We start from the raw sequence: 18,411 nt of genomic DNA on the forward strand, positions 1-18,411 counted from the left end.
ACATTCATACATGCACAAACATACATAAACACACACATGTAACATTCATACATGCGCATATACATAAAAACACATATGTAACATTTATACATGCGCACACATACATAAACACACATATGTAACATTCGTACATGCACACATACATAAACACACATATGTAACATTCATACATGCGCACACATACATAAACACACATATGTAACATTCATACATGCGCACACATACATAAACACACATATGTAACATTCATACATGCGCACACATACATAAACACACATATGTAACATTCATACATGCGCACACATACATAAACACACATATGTAACATACATGCGCACACATACATAAACACACATGTAACATTCATACATGCGCATATACATAAACACACATATGTAACATTTATACATGCGCACACATACATAAACACACATATGTAACATTCATACATGCGCATATACATAAACACACATATGTAACATTTATACATGCGCACATATACATAAACACACATATGTAACATTCATACATGCGCACATATACATAAACACACATATGTAACATTTATACATGCGCACACATACATAAACACACATGTAACATTCATACATGCGCACACATACATAAACACACATATGTAACATTCATACATGCGCACACACACATAAACACACATATGTAACATTTATACATGCGCACACATACATAAACACACATATGTAACATTCATACATGCGCACATATACATAAACACACATATGTAACATTTATACATGCGCACACATACATAAACACACATATGTAACATTCATACATGCGCACATATACATAAACACACATATGTAACATTCATACATGTGCACACATACATAAACACACATATGTAACATTTATACATGCGCACACAGACATAAACACACATATGTAACATTCATACATGCGCATATACATAAACACACATATGTAACATTCATACATGCGCATATACATAAACACACATATGTAACATTTATACATGCGCACACATACATAAACACACATATGTAGCATACATGCGCACACATACATAAACACACATGTAACATTCATACATGTGCATACATACATAAACACACATATGTAACATTCATACATGCGCACATATACATAAACACACATATGTAACATTCATACATGTGCACACATACATAAACACACATATGTAACATTCATACATGCGCACACATACATAAACACACATATGTAACATTCATACATGTGCACACATACATAAACACACATATGTAACATTCATACATGCGCACACATACATAAACACACATATGTAACATTTATACATGCGCACATATACATAAACACACATATGTAACATTCATACATGCGCACACATACATAAACACACATATGTAACATTTATACATGCGCACACATACATAAACACACATATGTAACATTCATACATGCGCACATATACATAAACACACATATGTAACATTCATACATGCGCACACATACATAAACACACATATGTAACATTTATACATGCGCACACATACATAAACACACATATGTAACATTCATACATGCGCACATATACATAAACACACATATGTAACATTCATACATGCGCACACATACATAAACACACATATGTAACATTTATACATGCGCACATATACATAAACACACATATGTAACATTCATACATGCGCACACATACATAAACACACATATGTAACATTTATACATGCGCACACATACATAAACACACATATGTAACATTCATACATGCGCACATATACATAAACACACATATGTAACATTCATACATGCGCACACATACATAAACACACATATGTAACATTTATACATGCGCACACATACATAAACACACATATGTAACATTCATACATGCGCACATATACATAAACACACATATGTAACATTTATACATGCGCACACATACATAAACACACATATGTAACATTCATACATGCGCACATATACATAAACACACATATGTAACATTCATACATGCGCACACATACATAAACACACATATGTAACATTTATACATGCGCACACATACATAAACACACATATGTAACATTCATACATGCGCACATATACATAAACACACATATGTAACATTTATACATGCGCACACATACATAAACACACATACAGTACAGACCAAAAGTTTGGACACACCTTCTCATTTAAAGATTTTTCTGTATTTTCATGACTATGAAAATTGTACATTCACACTGAAGGCATCAAAACTATGAATTAACACATGTGGAATTATATACTTAACAAAAAAGTGTGAAACAATTGAAAATATGTCTTATATTCTAGGTTCTTCAAAGTAGCCACCTTTTGCTTTGATGACTGCTTTGCACACTCTTGGCATTCTCTTGATGAGCTTCAAGAGGTAGTCACCGGAAACGGTTTTCACTTCACAGGTGTGCCCTGTCAGGTTTAATAAGTGGGATTTCTTGCCTTATAAATGGGGTTGGGACCATCAGTTGTGTTGTGCAGAAGTCAGGTGGATACACAGCTGATAGTCCTACTGAATAGACTGTTAGAATTTGTATTATGGCAAGAAAAACGAGTGGCCATCATTACTTTAAGAAATGAAGATCAGTCAGTCCGAAAAATTGGGAAAACTTTGAAAGTGTCCCCAAGTGCAGTTGCAAAAACCATCAAGCGCTACAAAGAAACTGGCTCACATGAGGACTGCCCCAGTAAAGGAAGACCAAGAGTCACCTCTGCTTCTGAGGATAAGTTTATCCGAGTCACCAGCCTCAGAAATCGCAGGTTAACAGCAGCTCAGATTAGAGACCAGGTCAATGCCACATAGAGTTCTAGCAGCAGACACATCTCTTCAACAACTGTTAAGAGAAGACTTTGTGCAGCAGGCCTTCATGGTAAAATAGCTGCTAGGAAACCACTGCTAAGGACAGGCAACAAGCTGAAGAGACTTGTTTGGGCTAAAGAACACAAGGAATGGACATTAGACCAGTGGGAATCTGTGCTTTGGTCTGATGAGTCCAAATTTGAGATCTTTGGTTCCAACCACCGTGTCTTTGTGCGACGCAGAAAAGGTGAACGGATGGACTCTACATGCCTGGTTCCCACCGTGAAGCATGGAGGAGGTGGTGTGATGGTGACACTGTTGGGGATTTATTCAAAATTGAAGGCATACTGAACCAGCATGGCTACCACAGCATCTTGCAGCGGCATGCTATTCCATCCGGTTTGCGTTTAGTTGGACCATCATTTATTTTTCAACAGGACAATGACCCCAAACACACCTCCAGGCTGTGTAAGGGCTATTTGACCAAGAAGGAGAGTGATGGGGTGCTACGCCAGATGACCTGGCCTCCACAGTCACCAGACCTGAACCCAATCGAGATGGTTTGGGGTGAGCTGGACCGCAGAGTGAAGGCAAAAGGGCCAACAAGTGCTAAGCATCTCTGGGAACTCCTTCAAGATTGTTGGAAGACCATTTCCGGTGACTACCTCTTGAAGCTCATCAAGAGAATGCCAAGAGTGTGCAAAGCAGTCATCAAAGCAAAAGGTGGCTACTTTGAAGAACCTAGAATAGAAGACATATTTTCAGTCGTTTCATACTTTTTTGTTAAGTATATAATTCCACATGTGTTAATTCATAGTTTTGATGCCTTCAGTGTGAATGTACAATTTTCATTGTCATGAAAATACAGAAAAATCTTTAAATGAGAAGGTGTGTCCAAACTTTTGGTCTGTACTGTATGTAACATTTATACATGCGCACACATACATAAACACACATATGTAACATTCATACATGCGCACATATACATAAACACACATATGTAACATTCATACATGTGCACACATACATAAACACACATATGTAACATTCATACATGCGCACATATACATAAACACACATATGTAACAATCATACATGCACATATACATAAACACACATATGTAACATTCATACATGCGCACATATACATAAACACGCATATGTAACATTTATACATGCGCACACATACATAAACACACATATGTAACATTTATACATGCGCACACATACATAAACACACATATGTAACATTTATACATGCGCACACATACATAAACACACATATGTAACATTCATACATGCGCACATATACATAAACACACATATGTAACATTCATACATGCGCACACATACATAAACACACATATGTAACATTCATACATGCGCACATATACATAAACACACATATGTAACATTCATACATGCACACACATACATAAACACACATATGTAACATTCATACATGCGCACATATACATAAACACACATATGTAACATTTATACATGCGCACACATACATAAACACACATATGTAACATTCATACATGCGCACACATACATAAACACACATATGTAACATTCATACATGCGCATATACATAAACACACATATGTAACATTTATACATGCGCACATATACATAAACACACATATGTAACATTCATACATGCACACATATACATAAACACACATATGTAACATTCATACATGTGCACATATACATAAACACACATATGTAACATTCATACATGTGCACACATACATAAACACACATATGTAACATTCATACATGCGCATATACATAAACACACATATGTAACATTCATACATGCGCACACATACATAAACACACATATGTAACATTCATACATGCGCACACATACATAAACACACATATGTAACATTCATACATGCGCACACATACATAAACACACATATGTAACATTTATACATGCACACACATACATAAACGCACATATGTAACATTCATACATGCGCACACATACATAAACACACATATGTAACATTCATACATGCGCATATACATAAACACACATATGTAACATTTATACATGCGCACACATACATAAACACACATATGTAACATTCATACATGCGCACACATACATAAACACACATATGTAACATTCATACATGCACACACATACATAAACACACATATGTAACATTCATACATGCGCACACATACATAAACACACATATGTAACATTCATACATGCGCATATACATAAACACACATATGTAACATTTATACATGCGCACACATACATAAACACACATATGTAACATTCATACATGCGCACACATACATAAACACACATATGTAACATTCATACATGCACACACATACATAAACACACATATGTAACATTCATACATGCACACACATACATAAACACACATATGTAACATTCATACATGCGCACATATACATAAACACACATATGTAACATTCATACATGCACACACATACATAAACACACATATGTAACATTCATACATGCGCACATATACATAAACACACATATGTAACATTTATACATGCGCACACATACATAAACACACATATGTAACATTCATACATGCGCACACATACATAAACACACATATGTAACATTCATACATGCGCATATACATAAACACACATATGTAACATTTATACATGCGCACATATACATAAACACACATATGTAACATTCATACATGCACACATATACATAAACACACATATGTAACATTCATACATGTGCACATATACATAAACACACATATGTAACATTCATACATGTGCACACATACATAAACACACATATGTAACATTCATACATGCGCATATACATAAACACACATATGTAACATTCATACATGCGCACACATACATAAACACACATATGTAACATTCATACATGCGCACACATACATAAACACACATATGTAACATTCATACATGCGCACACATACATAAACACACATATGTAACATTTATACATGCACACACATACATAAACGCACATATGTAACATTCATACATGCGCACACATACATAAACACACATATGTAACATTCATACATGCGCATATACATAAACACACATATGTAACATTTATACATGCGCACACATACATAAACACACATATGTAACATTCATACATGCGCACACATACATAAACACACATATGTAACATTCATACATGCACACACATACATAAACACACATATGTAACATTCATACATGCACACACATACATAAACACACATATGTAACATTCATACATGTGCACATATACATAAACACACATATGTAACATTCATACATGTGCACACATACATAAACGCACATATGTAACATTTATACATGTGCACATATACATAAACACACATATGTAACATTCATACATGTGCACATATACATAAACACACATATGTAACATTCATACATGCGCATATACATAAACACACATATGTAACATTCATACATGCGCACACATACATAAACACACATATGTAACATTCATACATGCGCATACATGCTCAGCACAAGTACAGACACGTGTTCATGTACAACAAACATTGATACGCATCTATCCACATACACATGATCAGATGACATCTCTGTGTTTAGTCATATTAAACTATCTTCTTCATTTTACAGATCTACAATGAAATGATCCGAGACTTATTGAACCCAGCCCTGGGCTACCTGGATCTACGAGAGGACTCAAAGGGAGTGATTCAAGTAGCTGGGATAACGGAGGTGTCCACCATTAACGCCAAAGAGGTGACAGTATAATTTGTTTCATATTTTTGACCTGCAGGGGGCGCATAGACCATAATTTGCATCAGCTCCACAGTTTCACTTTACAGTTGTTGCAAATACTGTGCCCCAGTACTGCTAATTTGTGCATATTTCACCTCCTCCTGATTGTGTACCCAGCTAGGACATATTTTCATCACCTTGATATATACGATATGTTGTTTTAGGGAAATTGTATAATTTGATCCAAGTCTTGTGGTGCAAAATGCTGTGAGGGGTCTTGCTTGCATTACAGTCACAAATAATATCTAAGTACAGTGCCTCTATATAATGCAGTACAACACCTAAATATTTTAATAATACCGCCATATGGTGCCCAATAAAAAATTCCGTATAGAATTTGTAATTTTCTCAGTGTCTCAATTATGTGTGTCCCTTTCACCCTGCTGTACTGAAATATGGCCAATTATAGATCATGCAGCTGCTAATGAAAGGAAACAAGCAAAGGACCCAGGAGCCCACGGCGGCCAATAAGACCTCGTCCCGCTCTCACGCCATCCTCCAGGTCACAGTACGGCAGAAGAGCCGGGTCAAGAACATCACACAGGAGGTCCGCGTGGGACGACTCTTCATGATAGACCTGGCCGGGTCAGAGCGGGCCTCCCAGGTAATTCATGTAACCCAAGATTACGGTATTAATCTCAAACCAATATAATAAAATCATAAACAGTTATATGTATGGTATAATGAAGTCCTGTCCAGTAGGGATAAAAAACCCGACCAGATGCCTTCTAATCACATAGTTGTCCTGGATTGACAAAAGGCTTTAGAGAATTTGTTCTTTGTTCTGCAAGGCTTTTAATGAACGTGCCCTTTTATTTGTAACCTGACACCTTGCTGAGGACAAAGCTGCTCTCAGGGCTCAGTGTAATCCGCAGCCTAGAGATGTGATTTATGCTGATAAACATCGCCACCTGCTGGGTCTAGCTGGTATTTCTTTAAGCTGTGTGAGTGTATTAGTAATAATATACCGCCACACCATTCACAGAAAGTAATCGTTTACATCAGTTCTCATCCACAATAAAGCCTCCATGCATGTGTAGGTGTATATGTGTATACAGTTGTGCTCAAGATTTAAAAAGAGAAAACACAGTAGTTTGACAATAAATGGCTTCACCCAACCAATAACCATGAGTGGAGAAAAAGTGTTTTGCTATCATTCATATTCTCTGAAACAAGGCCAAGAAAGGAAAAATTCTGCTGGGGTATGTAAACTTTTGAGCACAACTGTGTGTGTGTGTATATAATATATATATATATATATATATATATATATATATATATATATATATATATGTATAATGTCAAGAATATCACAGTCCTGGAAGGTACCACAGCACCATCTGTGTGTCGAACAGCTCTCTGCTGCCCCCTATTGTCCAGACAATTACACGATTGGCCGACTGATAACGGAGGAGGTCGCAGGCTGTGTGCACTAACAGGCTGGATATCAGAAAACTAACAGTGAGCATATGGTATATACACCTCCGGATTCCAACACATGGAATATGTGTATATAACCCCATTTGATCACCACTAACTCCACGATAACCCAAGACTACTTGCTACGACCACCAGCCGTTTTTACAGGCTGACTGGACGCCTGATAGGTAGCGTGGTTACAGAACAAAAGGAACAGAACTATTAAATTTTATATTTAATCCAAAGGGAGGCAGTTTTTATGAAAAATATACAAATGATTTTACAAAGGGGACAAAACAATACGGTATATATAGTTACAGTTACAGAAAATCAAAGGGATTAACAAGAGAACTTACTACACTGGTCGCGGAGACAAGTCAACTTAGCCGAAGGAGAGCGCTTCGCTTGGGGACGTTCAGAGAACGGCCTTCACGCATACCCGATATGTATCTCTCTACACGAACACAAATCATAATTCGGCTTGATCTTTTATCAGCCCCTGAGTTCCATCCACACCCCACCCCCCATGATGACCTCATGTGGGCAGGGTTGTGAGCCATCCTCAACCCTTCAGGATTTTATGAAATCCCAACTTCTGTGATAACTTCACTCCTGATGGTCACAGAAGTTCGAGATTGCCGCCATATTTTCCATCGGGATTTTACCTTTCCATAGATAGTAAACATGGCATAGCTGTTGTCAGTTATCTGGTACTGTCGATTTGTGGCTCATCATCAGGGGTTACAGTTGTGAAAAATTATGTCTTCTTCCCCTATTAGCCTGCTGCTAAAAATATATATCTCATCAATATCGGATTTAAATAGATATCGATATTCAATATTTTCCTTCGGAGACATATGTCTGTTGGTGGTGCAATACTTGTCTTACAGGGACAATGGTGTCTAGTGTACATGTAAAATATTTCCCTTGAAAGGACAATGTATTTCCTGTGGACAAAATGTTTCTTCCACTTCTGTGTTTATACGTAAACACCTGTCCCTATTGCTTTCTGAAAAGACCTTTTGTCTAATTACCTGTCCATTCTGAATCTCAGTCTTTCTCACAAAAGACATCTTCTTTCAGTCATCTGGGCTTCAAAAGGACTTCATGCATCTTAATTAGGAGTGTCACTTCTCTTTGTCTCCAATCTACACATTGCAGCCTTACTTGTATTAGTCTATTGTACAATCCTGCATCTAGGAGTGTTAGCTCTTGTCTGGTACTGCAACTGAGAGAGGGGAGGAGGGAGGGGAAAGAATGTCCCTCTCTGGTGGGGCTGCAGCTGCTAATATTTTCTATGACATATTTTCTATGACAAATATATATATAAAAACAGAGCCACGGTGCCCCATAACAGAGTCAACCACAGTACCTCATAACAGAGTGAGCCACATTGACTCCACAATAGAGCTGCACCCTATAAGAGTATGATATAGTACCTCCATAATAGTGCCAGCCATAGTGCCCTATAACAAAGTGAGCCACTGTAACCGCACAACAGAGCCAAGAACATTGACCTATAACAGCGTGCTAAAGTGCCTCCATAACAGACAACTGCCATCCATGGATTTAATCTGTCACAGTCCATAAAACAACCAACCTTTGTGTCTCATGTTGAGCTAAGAACAGTGTCCACATACCAGAGTCAGCCATAGTGCCCCCTGTGCCAGACTCAGTGCCCTCATAACAGTGCCAGTCTCAGTGCTGCCATAATAATGCCATTTACAGCTATCCATTAGCAATTCCTGTTACAGTGATACCATGTCATACTGTGTCCTTAACAGTGCTAGTGACAGTACCTCCATGGTAGGGGTATTATTTATTACAACCATAGTGCCCCCATGGCAGTGCTCTTATTAGTGACAGCTATACTGCCCCAATGACAGAGCTATTATTAGTGACAGCCATAGTTCCCCCATGGTAGTGTTGTCAGTGACAGCCATAGTGCCACCATGATTTTTTTATTTATTTTAACAAGTAAACTTTTTTTTCTTCGCTGTAGACGCAGAACCGAGGTCAGCGGATGAAGGAAGGGGCGCACATCAATCGCTCCCTGCTGGCGCTGGGTAACTGTATTAACGCCCTCAGTGACAGAGGAGGCAATAAGTATGTCAACTACCGAGACAGCAAGCTGACCAGACTCCTGAAGGTACCGTCCATCCAATAAGCCAAACACATTCCACTGACCTCCAGCATCTTCTCAGATTGTCAGCTTTTGTGGTTCAAAATTGGCTTTACATACCCTTGTCTTCATCATCAGGACTCTTTGGGCGGCAATAGTCGCACTGTGATGATCGCTCACATAAGTCCGGCCAGCAGTGCCTTTGAGGAGTCCCGGAATACTCTCACCTACGCTGACCGTGCCAAAAATATCAAGACCCGGGTATGTATACTGACCTCCTTTAAAGGGTAATTGCTTTGGTTAGGATTTCCTTTAGTCACTGACAGCAGGATATTCTTATGAACCCGCTCAGGTAGTGACTACTAGTAAAATCTAGGGCTGAGTGTGTAGGACTATGTGCCACGTGCAGATGGTAAGAGACAGACAGCAAATCAGGCACTGTAGAGTGACACACACAGACTGGTAAGACATATCAGCTGCAATGTAGAATGAAACGCAGCCTGCAACAGCTGGCACTCTTAAGTGGCACTCAAGGATTAATGATGTGTATGAACTAAAGCAAAGTATGGTGGACACAGTGGTTGGCACTTTAGGGTAGCACCCATAGACAGGGGTAGTGTTTCGACTGGTAGTATGGTAGATGGCATTGCCTGACACTTACATTTGCTGCAGAAGGCGTCAAAAGTGACTTCCGACCGGATCAGGGACATGTAAGTATCACGACGGTCATATTGACAGCTCTTGCTCATCTTGGGAACTTCTCACCAATATCTAAGAAATGTGGTGGCTTTAGGTCATAGTTAACAATGCAATTCAAAGTCATTCTATACGATTCCTTTCCATCATACCAGTTCTTTTTCTGTCATCCAGGTGAAGCGGAACCTTCTCAATGTCTCTTACCATATCGCCCAGTACACCAGTATCATTTCTGACCTGAGAAATGAGATCCAAAGACTCAAGGAGAAGATTGACGAGCAGGGTTTGAAACAGATGAGGAATGAGAAGAGTGATATTCGCAACATCCAAGGTGATATTTGGCTTCTTTCAATAGGCAAATCCCGTAGACTCCCAAGTAATAAACACCATAACTCCTCCCAATATTCTGACCACCAGCTGAGGTCCAGCTCCATACATTACCCTATGACAGACGGGAGATGGACCAGCTCCGGGAGCAGCTGATAAAGGCTTTTAGGGAACAGATGGACATCCGCAAACAGCTTATGGACCTGGAGAACAACCACATGGAGATACAGATGGAGACTTCCCGTCACTTCCTCATCATTGCCGAGTAGGTGGAGAACTGTACCCACACATTGATCGGGTAACATAGTGAGGTCCCTTTGTAATCAGCCATTTAACAGCTTTGGCCAACTGTGGGGTGTTAGGGATCTAGCTTTATAGGCCACCAGCAATCACTTTTACCTGTCTTATGATTACAGCTGGGAGCAAGAAAAAACTCGTCGAGTCCGCAAATGGCGAGAAGAGCTGAGGAGGGAATCTTATGGCAAAGACGATAGCGAAAAGGACTCGGACACTGGAGATGACCAGTCCGACATAATGGAGCCGTCGGAGGTGACAGCGGCCAGAGAGAACGTTCACGCCCTAGTAGTAGATCAAAGCAAGCTGCGCCGCCAAAAGGTATTAGTAGGAACATGAATTTAGTAACTTGACCCTAGAGTTGGTACAAACCAATATGCATGACCCTGGCCATCGGCCACGTCAGTAGTCTTTGGCCATTGGACAGGAGCCATGGGAACCGCCTCTTACCTAACTGCCTCCGGTGCTCTTCTTGTGATTTGCAAGTCTGGAGTGACATCACATGTACGACATGATATTGAGCCAGGCTAGCTAATCATAACTAGAGCCGCAGATGTCGCTAGGTAAGGGGCGATTCTCACGGCTCCCGTCCAGCAGACACAGATTACTGACATCAATTCACACCAACTCTACACAACTCCAGTCACATTTGAAAATGCACTGAAAATTCTGGTGGTTTCTACCTAAAGTCTGTCAGCAGTTTGCTGACAGACACGTATAACCCTATACATTGGTTGTATATATCCCACAATGTACCATAGAGGGGCATTTCCCAGGAAAAGAGCTGAGATGAAGTGAGAGAGAACATGAGAGTTAACAGCAGCATAGTATATTGGCTAGAGTATAAAAAAAAGTGTGTCAAAAACAGTATAAAATAAATAAAGCTAAGCATTTGACCCACCTGCTGAACAGGGTTTGGCTACTTCGGACAATCCCGAGGTCACATGACAATAATGTGATCCCAAAGGACCCCCAGCTCGCTGTAATACACTATGTCTAACTCTCATTCATTTTCATGAAATACCCCCTTAAGATCTGCTAAGTTGCCTATTTCTGTTTAATGCACATAAAAGTGGTTGCACAAGACACTTCCAATGTATCAGCTGTTCCACAGGAAATGTAGTGGCTGCCATTCAGATGAATATATGGAATACATGGGCAGCTTGTATACATCCAAGTGTCACCCTCGACTCTGATCAGAAGGTAACCCAACCTGGGGATCCCTCCATGGAGTGTACAATAGGGCATATGGACAGGGGTTGTCTTCATAAGACAACCACTTTAAGGGGATGGTCTGTGAAGATTTACACTGTCAGCAGCTGGAGTAATATTATGTGTGTGTCAGGATGAAGTTAGTCCTTCACTGTCTGTCATGTCTTCTGCAGATGGAATTGGAGAAGCGATTTAAAGAAATCCGACAACGAGCAAGAAGACTGGAAGAGATTTTACCCAAACGAATCAGCTCAGAGGAGCAGAGGGAGGTCCTAAGCCTCTTGTGTAAAGTCCATGAACTGGAGATAGAAAACACGGAGATGCAGTCTCACGCACTGCTCAAAGACAACATGATCCGGCAGAAGAACTACATGGTGCAGAAGTTTGAGCAACATCGGTGTCTATGTGATGAGATCATCAAGCAGCAGAGACGTATCATTGCTGGTAAGGATTCCCATTGGGGTCAAAATACAAACGAAGGACCATTTCCTCATTGTGTAGTTTCTCCTTTGGTCAACCAAAAATAAGCAGGGACTATTGAGGACTCTTTGTGGTGGGTGGATCTTCTATGTGGGCTAGACAATCTCAAATGGAAGTGATGGTGGATCTAGTTGGCTCAAGAATGGAAAATTTCAAGTATATTTTTGAGACATTTTGAAAACAATGAACAGGTTAACAAAATTAATTTTTCTGAACGATACTAGTAGCCCTATAGTTCATAGATGATGAGTCCATGTTGTGTTGATGGTTTCTCTTACATGGTTCCTCTGTTTGTAGACCACAACCTGACTGTCCCTGACCGCCTGGAGGACTTATATGAGCTCTACCTTCGAGAGCTAGAAGATGGCACATTGGACCGAATAACTATTATTGACAAAGCTTCTGTTTTAGCCCTAAAAGTAAGTAAGGCTAAGTCATGTTTTCCCCATAGGACATTGATTGGATAAAGCCCCAAGGGCATCAGGCTCCTTCTTTTCTTCCTAGCTTATCTATACACCATTAGTGAAGAGATGTGATGTTCTTCATCTTGTCGAAAGCTCTAGTTCTAAGATGTTCCATGTTTCCCCTGGACTCTAATTCAACTTTTTAATATTTTGCAGGACAGCCAGAACTCATTGCCTAAAATCCCTCAGATCACAGCAGAGGAGACGTCCCAGGAACCAGACTCAGACCAAGAGAGCATCCGTACATTTGGATCAGACAACTGGAATCTGAACCAAAGAGAGTCCTACAGAAGAATCCTTCCACGACTACTCTCAGAGACAGAAAGGTTGGAGACTAAAAATTTGCCTCAACCATAATAATAAGGTCCTAGTACGGTGTAATATTCCCTGAGGGGCCAGTAACTAAGACCTCTCTTAGATCTTCATCATGCAGGAGATAGACCAAGTTAATAGGATCTTGAAGTTTTCACTTGATGTTTAGTTGGCCATTTGGTGGAGTAGGGCCCAATAATGTCACTGGTTCCCACTAGGCACCCCCAGCAATGTCTGAATCTACTAATGTACCAATAGCCTTATTAGAGGGAGAAGGGAAAAGTAATGCAAAATTAGACAAGCCCTTAAAGAATCTATGAAGTCCTCCTTACCTTCTGTTATGTTTTAAGAAGGGTTAGAAAAACATGGCTGCCTTCGTTTAGAAACAGCAGCACACCTGTCACTGGTTTGTATTGTTCAGGTAAATGGAGATGGGCTGCAATACCACACACAACCTGTGGACAGGTGTGACATTGTTTTTAAAAGAAGGCAATTTTTTTTTATTCTGAAGAACCCCTTTAAGAATACTTGATATCATCATGGGACCCCTCTTACAAGGGTTGTTCACTACTCGGACAATTCCTTTTTCAGTACTATCTACCTCAGTGTAAAATAAACAATGCTCACCTGCCGCACTAGTGCCATTCCAGCAATGTCAGCACCAGATTTCCCAGGACTTGTGTGACATTGGATGCTGTGCTCATGTGGATAACAATCAGAGGCCACTAATGGACTGCAGTTGTCCATCCTCCATCGGACGTCCGAGGGAAGTGTGGCATAACACCGTCACTCAAGCCCTGGGAGATCTGACGCCAATATTGCTGGAACAGTACCGGTGCGGGAGGTGGGTATCAGTTATTTATATTTTACCCTCGGGAATATAGTATTTAAAAAGGGGTTGTTTTGAGAATTCCAATACATTTTTTTTTCATATTTCCAGGATCTGCCACTGATTCTTATCGGAATTGAAGAAATTTAAGCCTTTATGTTATGTCTTCTCTTTTTTTACCAGTGATGCAAATAAAGTATTTAAAACCAGTCCTCGTGCCCGGCACTTTAAAAACTCCACAGTGGTGACCCCACCGCCAATACACGTGAATGGCATGGTCAGCAAAGAGGTAGGTAGGAAGGTTTTACCTCTGCTGCTGCTTCTGTATGTTAGAGAGACATCAGGGTTTCTTTTCCTAGCTGGCCATAGACTTTAGATAACTACACAACTCCATCCCCTTTCTCCTTGCAAAGTTGCCTCAGCCCAACAATTAACTTGTTATTTCAGTAGCCAGGTGAAGCATCTCATACATCTCCATCAATGCTCATTATGAGATTAACAAATAATCAAGTGACCAGGTCATATTTTGCGGACCATCTCATTCAAGGAGTGGCCAGGTCTGCCTGTCCGAGTGCCTCTTTTACTCAGTATCTCTCTCAGGGTCCTAAGAAGGGAAACCCCTCTAAGACACAAGGACAGGTTGTCTTGATGGCAACCCTTTTTTAAAGGATTTTGCCATTTGAAGCTTTTACAGTATAAACACAGGACTCCAATGCAAAGCGACCACCAGCTGCAATGACTTCCATGGAAAGCTGTTTGTTCTGCTGTTCACATAACTACGAAAGACTTCAGTGAAGAGGGTGGTTCACATGGAGGGTCAAAGGACCTCCTTTTTATAATTAGTTAACCCCCCCCTCGTTCCACAAAGTTGGTCCGTAAATTCTTCTGATAGGAATACTCCCTGCTACTTGGGAAGGGAATTTTGAGTTAGTGAAGAAGGTGGTCTTTCATTTAGGACCCTTATTTAATAGACATACAGGCTAGCGGCCGGAAGACATTTCTCTGATTCTGGAGGACCTAGAGCATTAGTACATAACATGAACAACCCATTGATTTTAATCAGAACTATGTAATGCTTAATTTCTCCTATGGTGGCGCTGCAGCGAAATGTAACACTTGCTGATCAGAGCTGATCACTGGTGATCCCAACAAATTATCATCTTATTATTGAGGTGTCCTTCTAAAAAAAAGTTGTTTTTTTTTTTACAGTCTTTTCCACGTGACAATAGAGTAAGGAACAGCCACATCAACTCCTCTCCTGACAACAGCGACAAGGTTGCATTAACACGGAAAGGTGAGCAGTATTAGATGGCGAATTGATGAGGTCTTATGCTTTAGAAAAATCCGGCATACACATTTACTCTCCTGTACAATACCTATTATAAAGGGACATGTTCATGCCTCCAATTCCTTACACCTTCAATAACATATAGTATTTACTCTAAATTACTTCCAGTTAGTCAATATGGGAGAAGACTCCAAAATTAAGTATCACCAATAAGTAAAATTCTCTAAGGTTAGCAATAGCTAAAGATTCACCAAAAACTAACGTTCTGAGGTTTGGATCGAGTTTGTGATAAGTGCATAAGGTGCCCATTGCAGTCCCTGGGAGATTTGAGGTACTAAGCACATATTGGTGGTGACTTGTTGAAGAAACTTTTGTTTTGTTTTTTCCATTCAGAGAAAAAAGAAATTCTAAGCAGCATTAAAAGTATTTCGGTAAAGGCAGCACGGAGACGTTCCCGTGTTGTAGAAGGTGATCGTCTACAGCTACTTCAACCTATGAAAGAGAGAAGTAACCTGTCGGTCCATTCTCTGAGCGAGAGCGAGGACAATCCTTTCAGAGATCAGCCAATAACAAGTTCTCCACTCCACCATGCAGCCAGTGAGGACAACCTCTCCACCAGCACTGGTGAGATGGTGGCCACCCTAAGTAGAGGAGGCAACCAGCAGAGAGACTCCCCGAGACTTTGGAACCAAGCACAAAAGAAAGGAGCTCAGAAGTTGGAAAAAAGAGAGGAGTCTTTAGAAGTTAAGCGCAGAAAGAAGAGGTCAAGATCTTTTGAGGTCACCGGCCAAGGGGTAAGGACGTGCAAGATATAACAGGGCCAGTTTTATAGGAGCTTCCAAAGTAGCCCAACCTCTGTTTTTCTCATAATTTCAAAATCTCTGGTGTCTAGAGTAGAGAAGGTTTATTGGTAAATGCCCTGGTAGTCTAAGGCAGTTAAGAGATCAATGGTAAACTGGCCATGCTCTTGGGGTTCCATGCTAGGAGGAGGAGCTGGTGACCGTGAGCAATTTCCTACTTTGTCACTAACCAGCCCTATTTTAGTGCATAGTATCCAAGAGATGGACAACAGCTGAGCGGTCCAAGCATGAAGAGGAAATTTAATTTTTTTTTTCTTGCCCCTTTTCATTTAGTTTGGACGACCAAAGAACCATCCTTCTCGAAACCGAGCTCTTGAGAGTAACTCGGACCACAAGATCCAGAGTAACATCCCTCAGAATGTCAACAGCCGCGGAAAAATTGTGCTACCTATAGCACAGGTCAAGCTTCCTCAGAATCAAGCTGGTGGGTTTCATGTAGAGGCCAGGTACAGCTATATGGCTGTCATAGAATGGGCCCTAGGACCCCCTTCTTTAAGCCAGAGTTCTCAAATGAGTAATATGCTTTATTGACTAATTCAAAAGTGGGTCTTTATCGTCTGTGTAGGTGAAAGGGCAAGCTTTGGACCCCCTCAACTACTTTTGGTGTCTGCTAAGATCCTGTTGATTGACTCATAAGTTCAAGTAACTGTAACTTGCACATTTTGGTGCCTACGTTAAATCCATCCAGGCAGTCCATGTTCTTCTCTTCAGTGACATTCTAAAACATCAGTGCGTAGTGGGAGCGGGAAGCCACCTGTCAGACACAGAAAGACTCCCTATAGAGAAGGCAGCAATGGTTATTTACTGTCTCTGCCTTCCCTTTCCCTGTATACATTATAGGAAGCAATAATGGTGCATCCTCTTCAGGACCCAATGATCATGTGATCGCTGGATATAGGGAGGGAGCAGGATCTGCTGGGTCCTAAGACATCCAGTCAGCTCTGCTATAAAGGAAGCTGAATTTCCTCTATAACTGGGGCTAATATACTATCCCCAGTTACAGGGGAAATCAGATAAAAAAGTATCTAAATGTTCAAATGCCCCAGAAAGTTTTTATGACCTTGTAGGCTAGCACAATGTGTGAAGCAAATAAAAAGTAAATAAATGCAAAGCAGAATAAATAAAAGCCAAAGTCAATCGAAATCGCTGTTACTAGCCCTGCCCCTTTGGAAAAAAAACATGACGACATATAAAAATTTAACAACATTTAAAACATATTTTAGTGGTCCTTTGTAGTCATAAAAAAGTGAAAAATAGATATGTATTTCCATTATTTTGCTACTGAAAAAAAGAGTATGAAAATAACATAAAAATTAGGCCCCACGTGTCATGACGAAAAAAATAAAAAATTATTTGTATATCCGAACAAAAACATTTTACAGCTGTTTAAACCGCATGTATGAAAAAACCT

General features: G+C 39.9%; 1 protein-coding gene across 1 annotated transcript in view; it reads left to right on the forward strand.

The window, feature by feature from the left end:
- KIF19 (kinesin family member 19) overlaps positions 1 to 18,411 on the forward strand; it is a 50,917-nt gene that overhangs the window by 28,621 nt on the left and 3,885 nt on the right. Inside the window, exons 6-19 of the mRNA XM_073682556.1 lie at positions 6,533 to 6,658; positions 7,107 to 7,301; positions 10,119 to 10,265; positions 10,377 to 10,499; positions 11,109 to 11,265; positions 11,352 to 11,526; positions 11,678 to 11,876; positions 12,941 to 13,211; positions 13,545 to 13,666; positions 13,868 to 14,037; positions 15,036 to 15,141; positions 16,062 to 16,146; positions 16,534 to 16,934; positions 17,274 to 17,424. Coding sequence (XP_073538657.1) covers positions 6,533 to 6,658; positions 7,107 to 7,301; positions 10,119 to 10,265; positions 10,377 to 10,499; positions 11,109 to 11,265; positions 11,352 to 11,526; positions 11,678 to 11,876; positions 12,941 to 13,211; positions 13,545 to 13,666; positions 13,868 to 14,037; positions 15,036 to 15,141; positions 16,062 to 16,146; positions 16,534 to 16,934; positions 17,274 to 17,424 — 2,428 coding nt within the window. The remainder of the gene's footprint in view (positions 1 to 6,532; positions 6,659 to 7,106; positions 7,302 to 10,118; positions 10,266 to 10,376; positions 10,500 to 11,108; positions 11,266 to 11,351; positions 11,527 to 11,677; positions 11,877 to 12,940; positions 13,212 to 13,544; positions 13,667 to 13,867; positions 14,038 to 15,035; positions 15,142 to 16,061; positions 16,147 to 16,533; positions 16,935 to 17,273; positions 17,425 to 18,411) is intronic.

Source organism: Phyllobates terribilis, unplaced genomic scaffold (assembly GCF_046119375.1).
Source record: "Phyllobates terribilis strain yellow unplaced genomic scaffold, ASM4611937v1 Scaffold_5__5_contigs__length_657084704, whole genome shotgun sequence".
In the NCBI taxonomy this organism is placed as follows: domain Eukaryota; kingdom Metazoa; phylum Chordata; class Amphibia; order Anura; family Dendrobatidae; genus Phyllobates; species Phyllobates terribilis.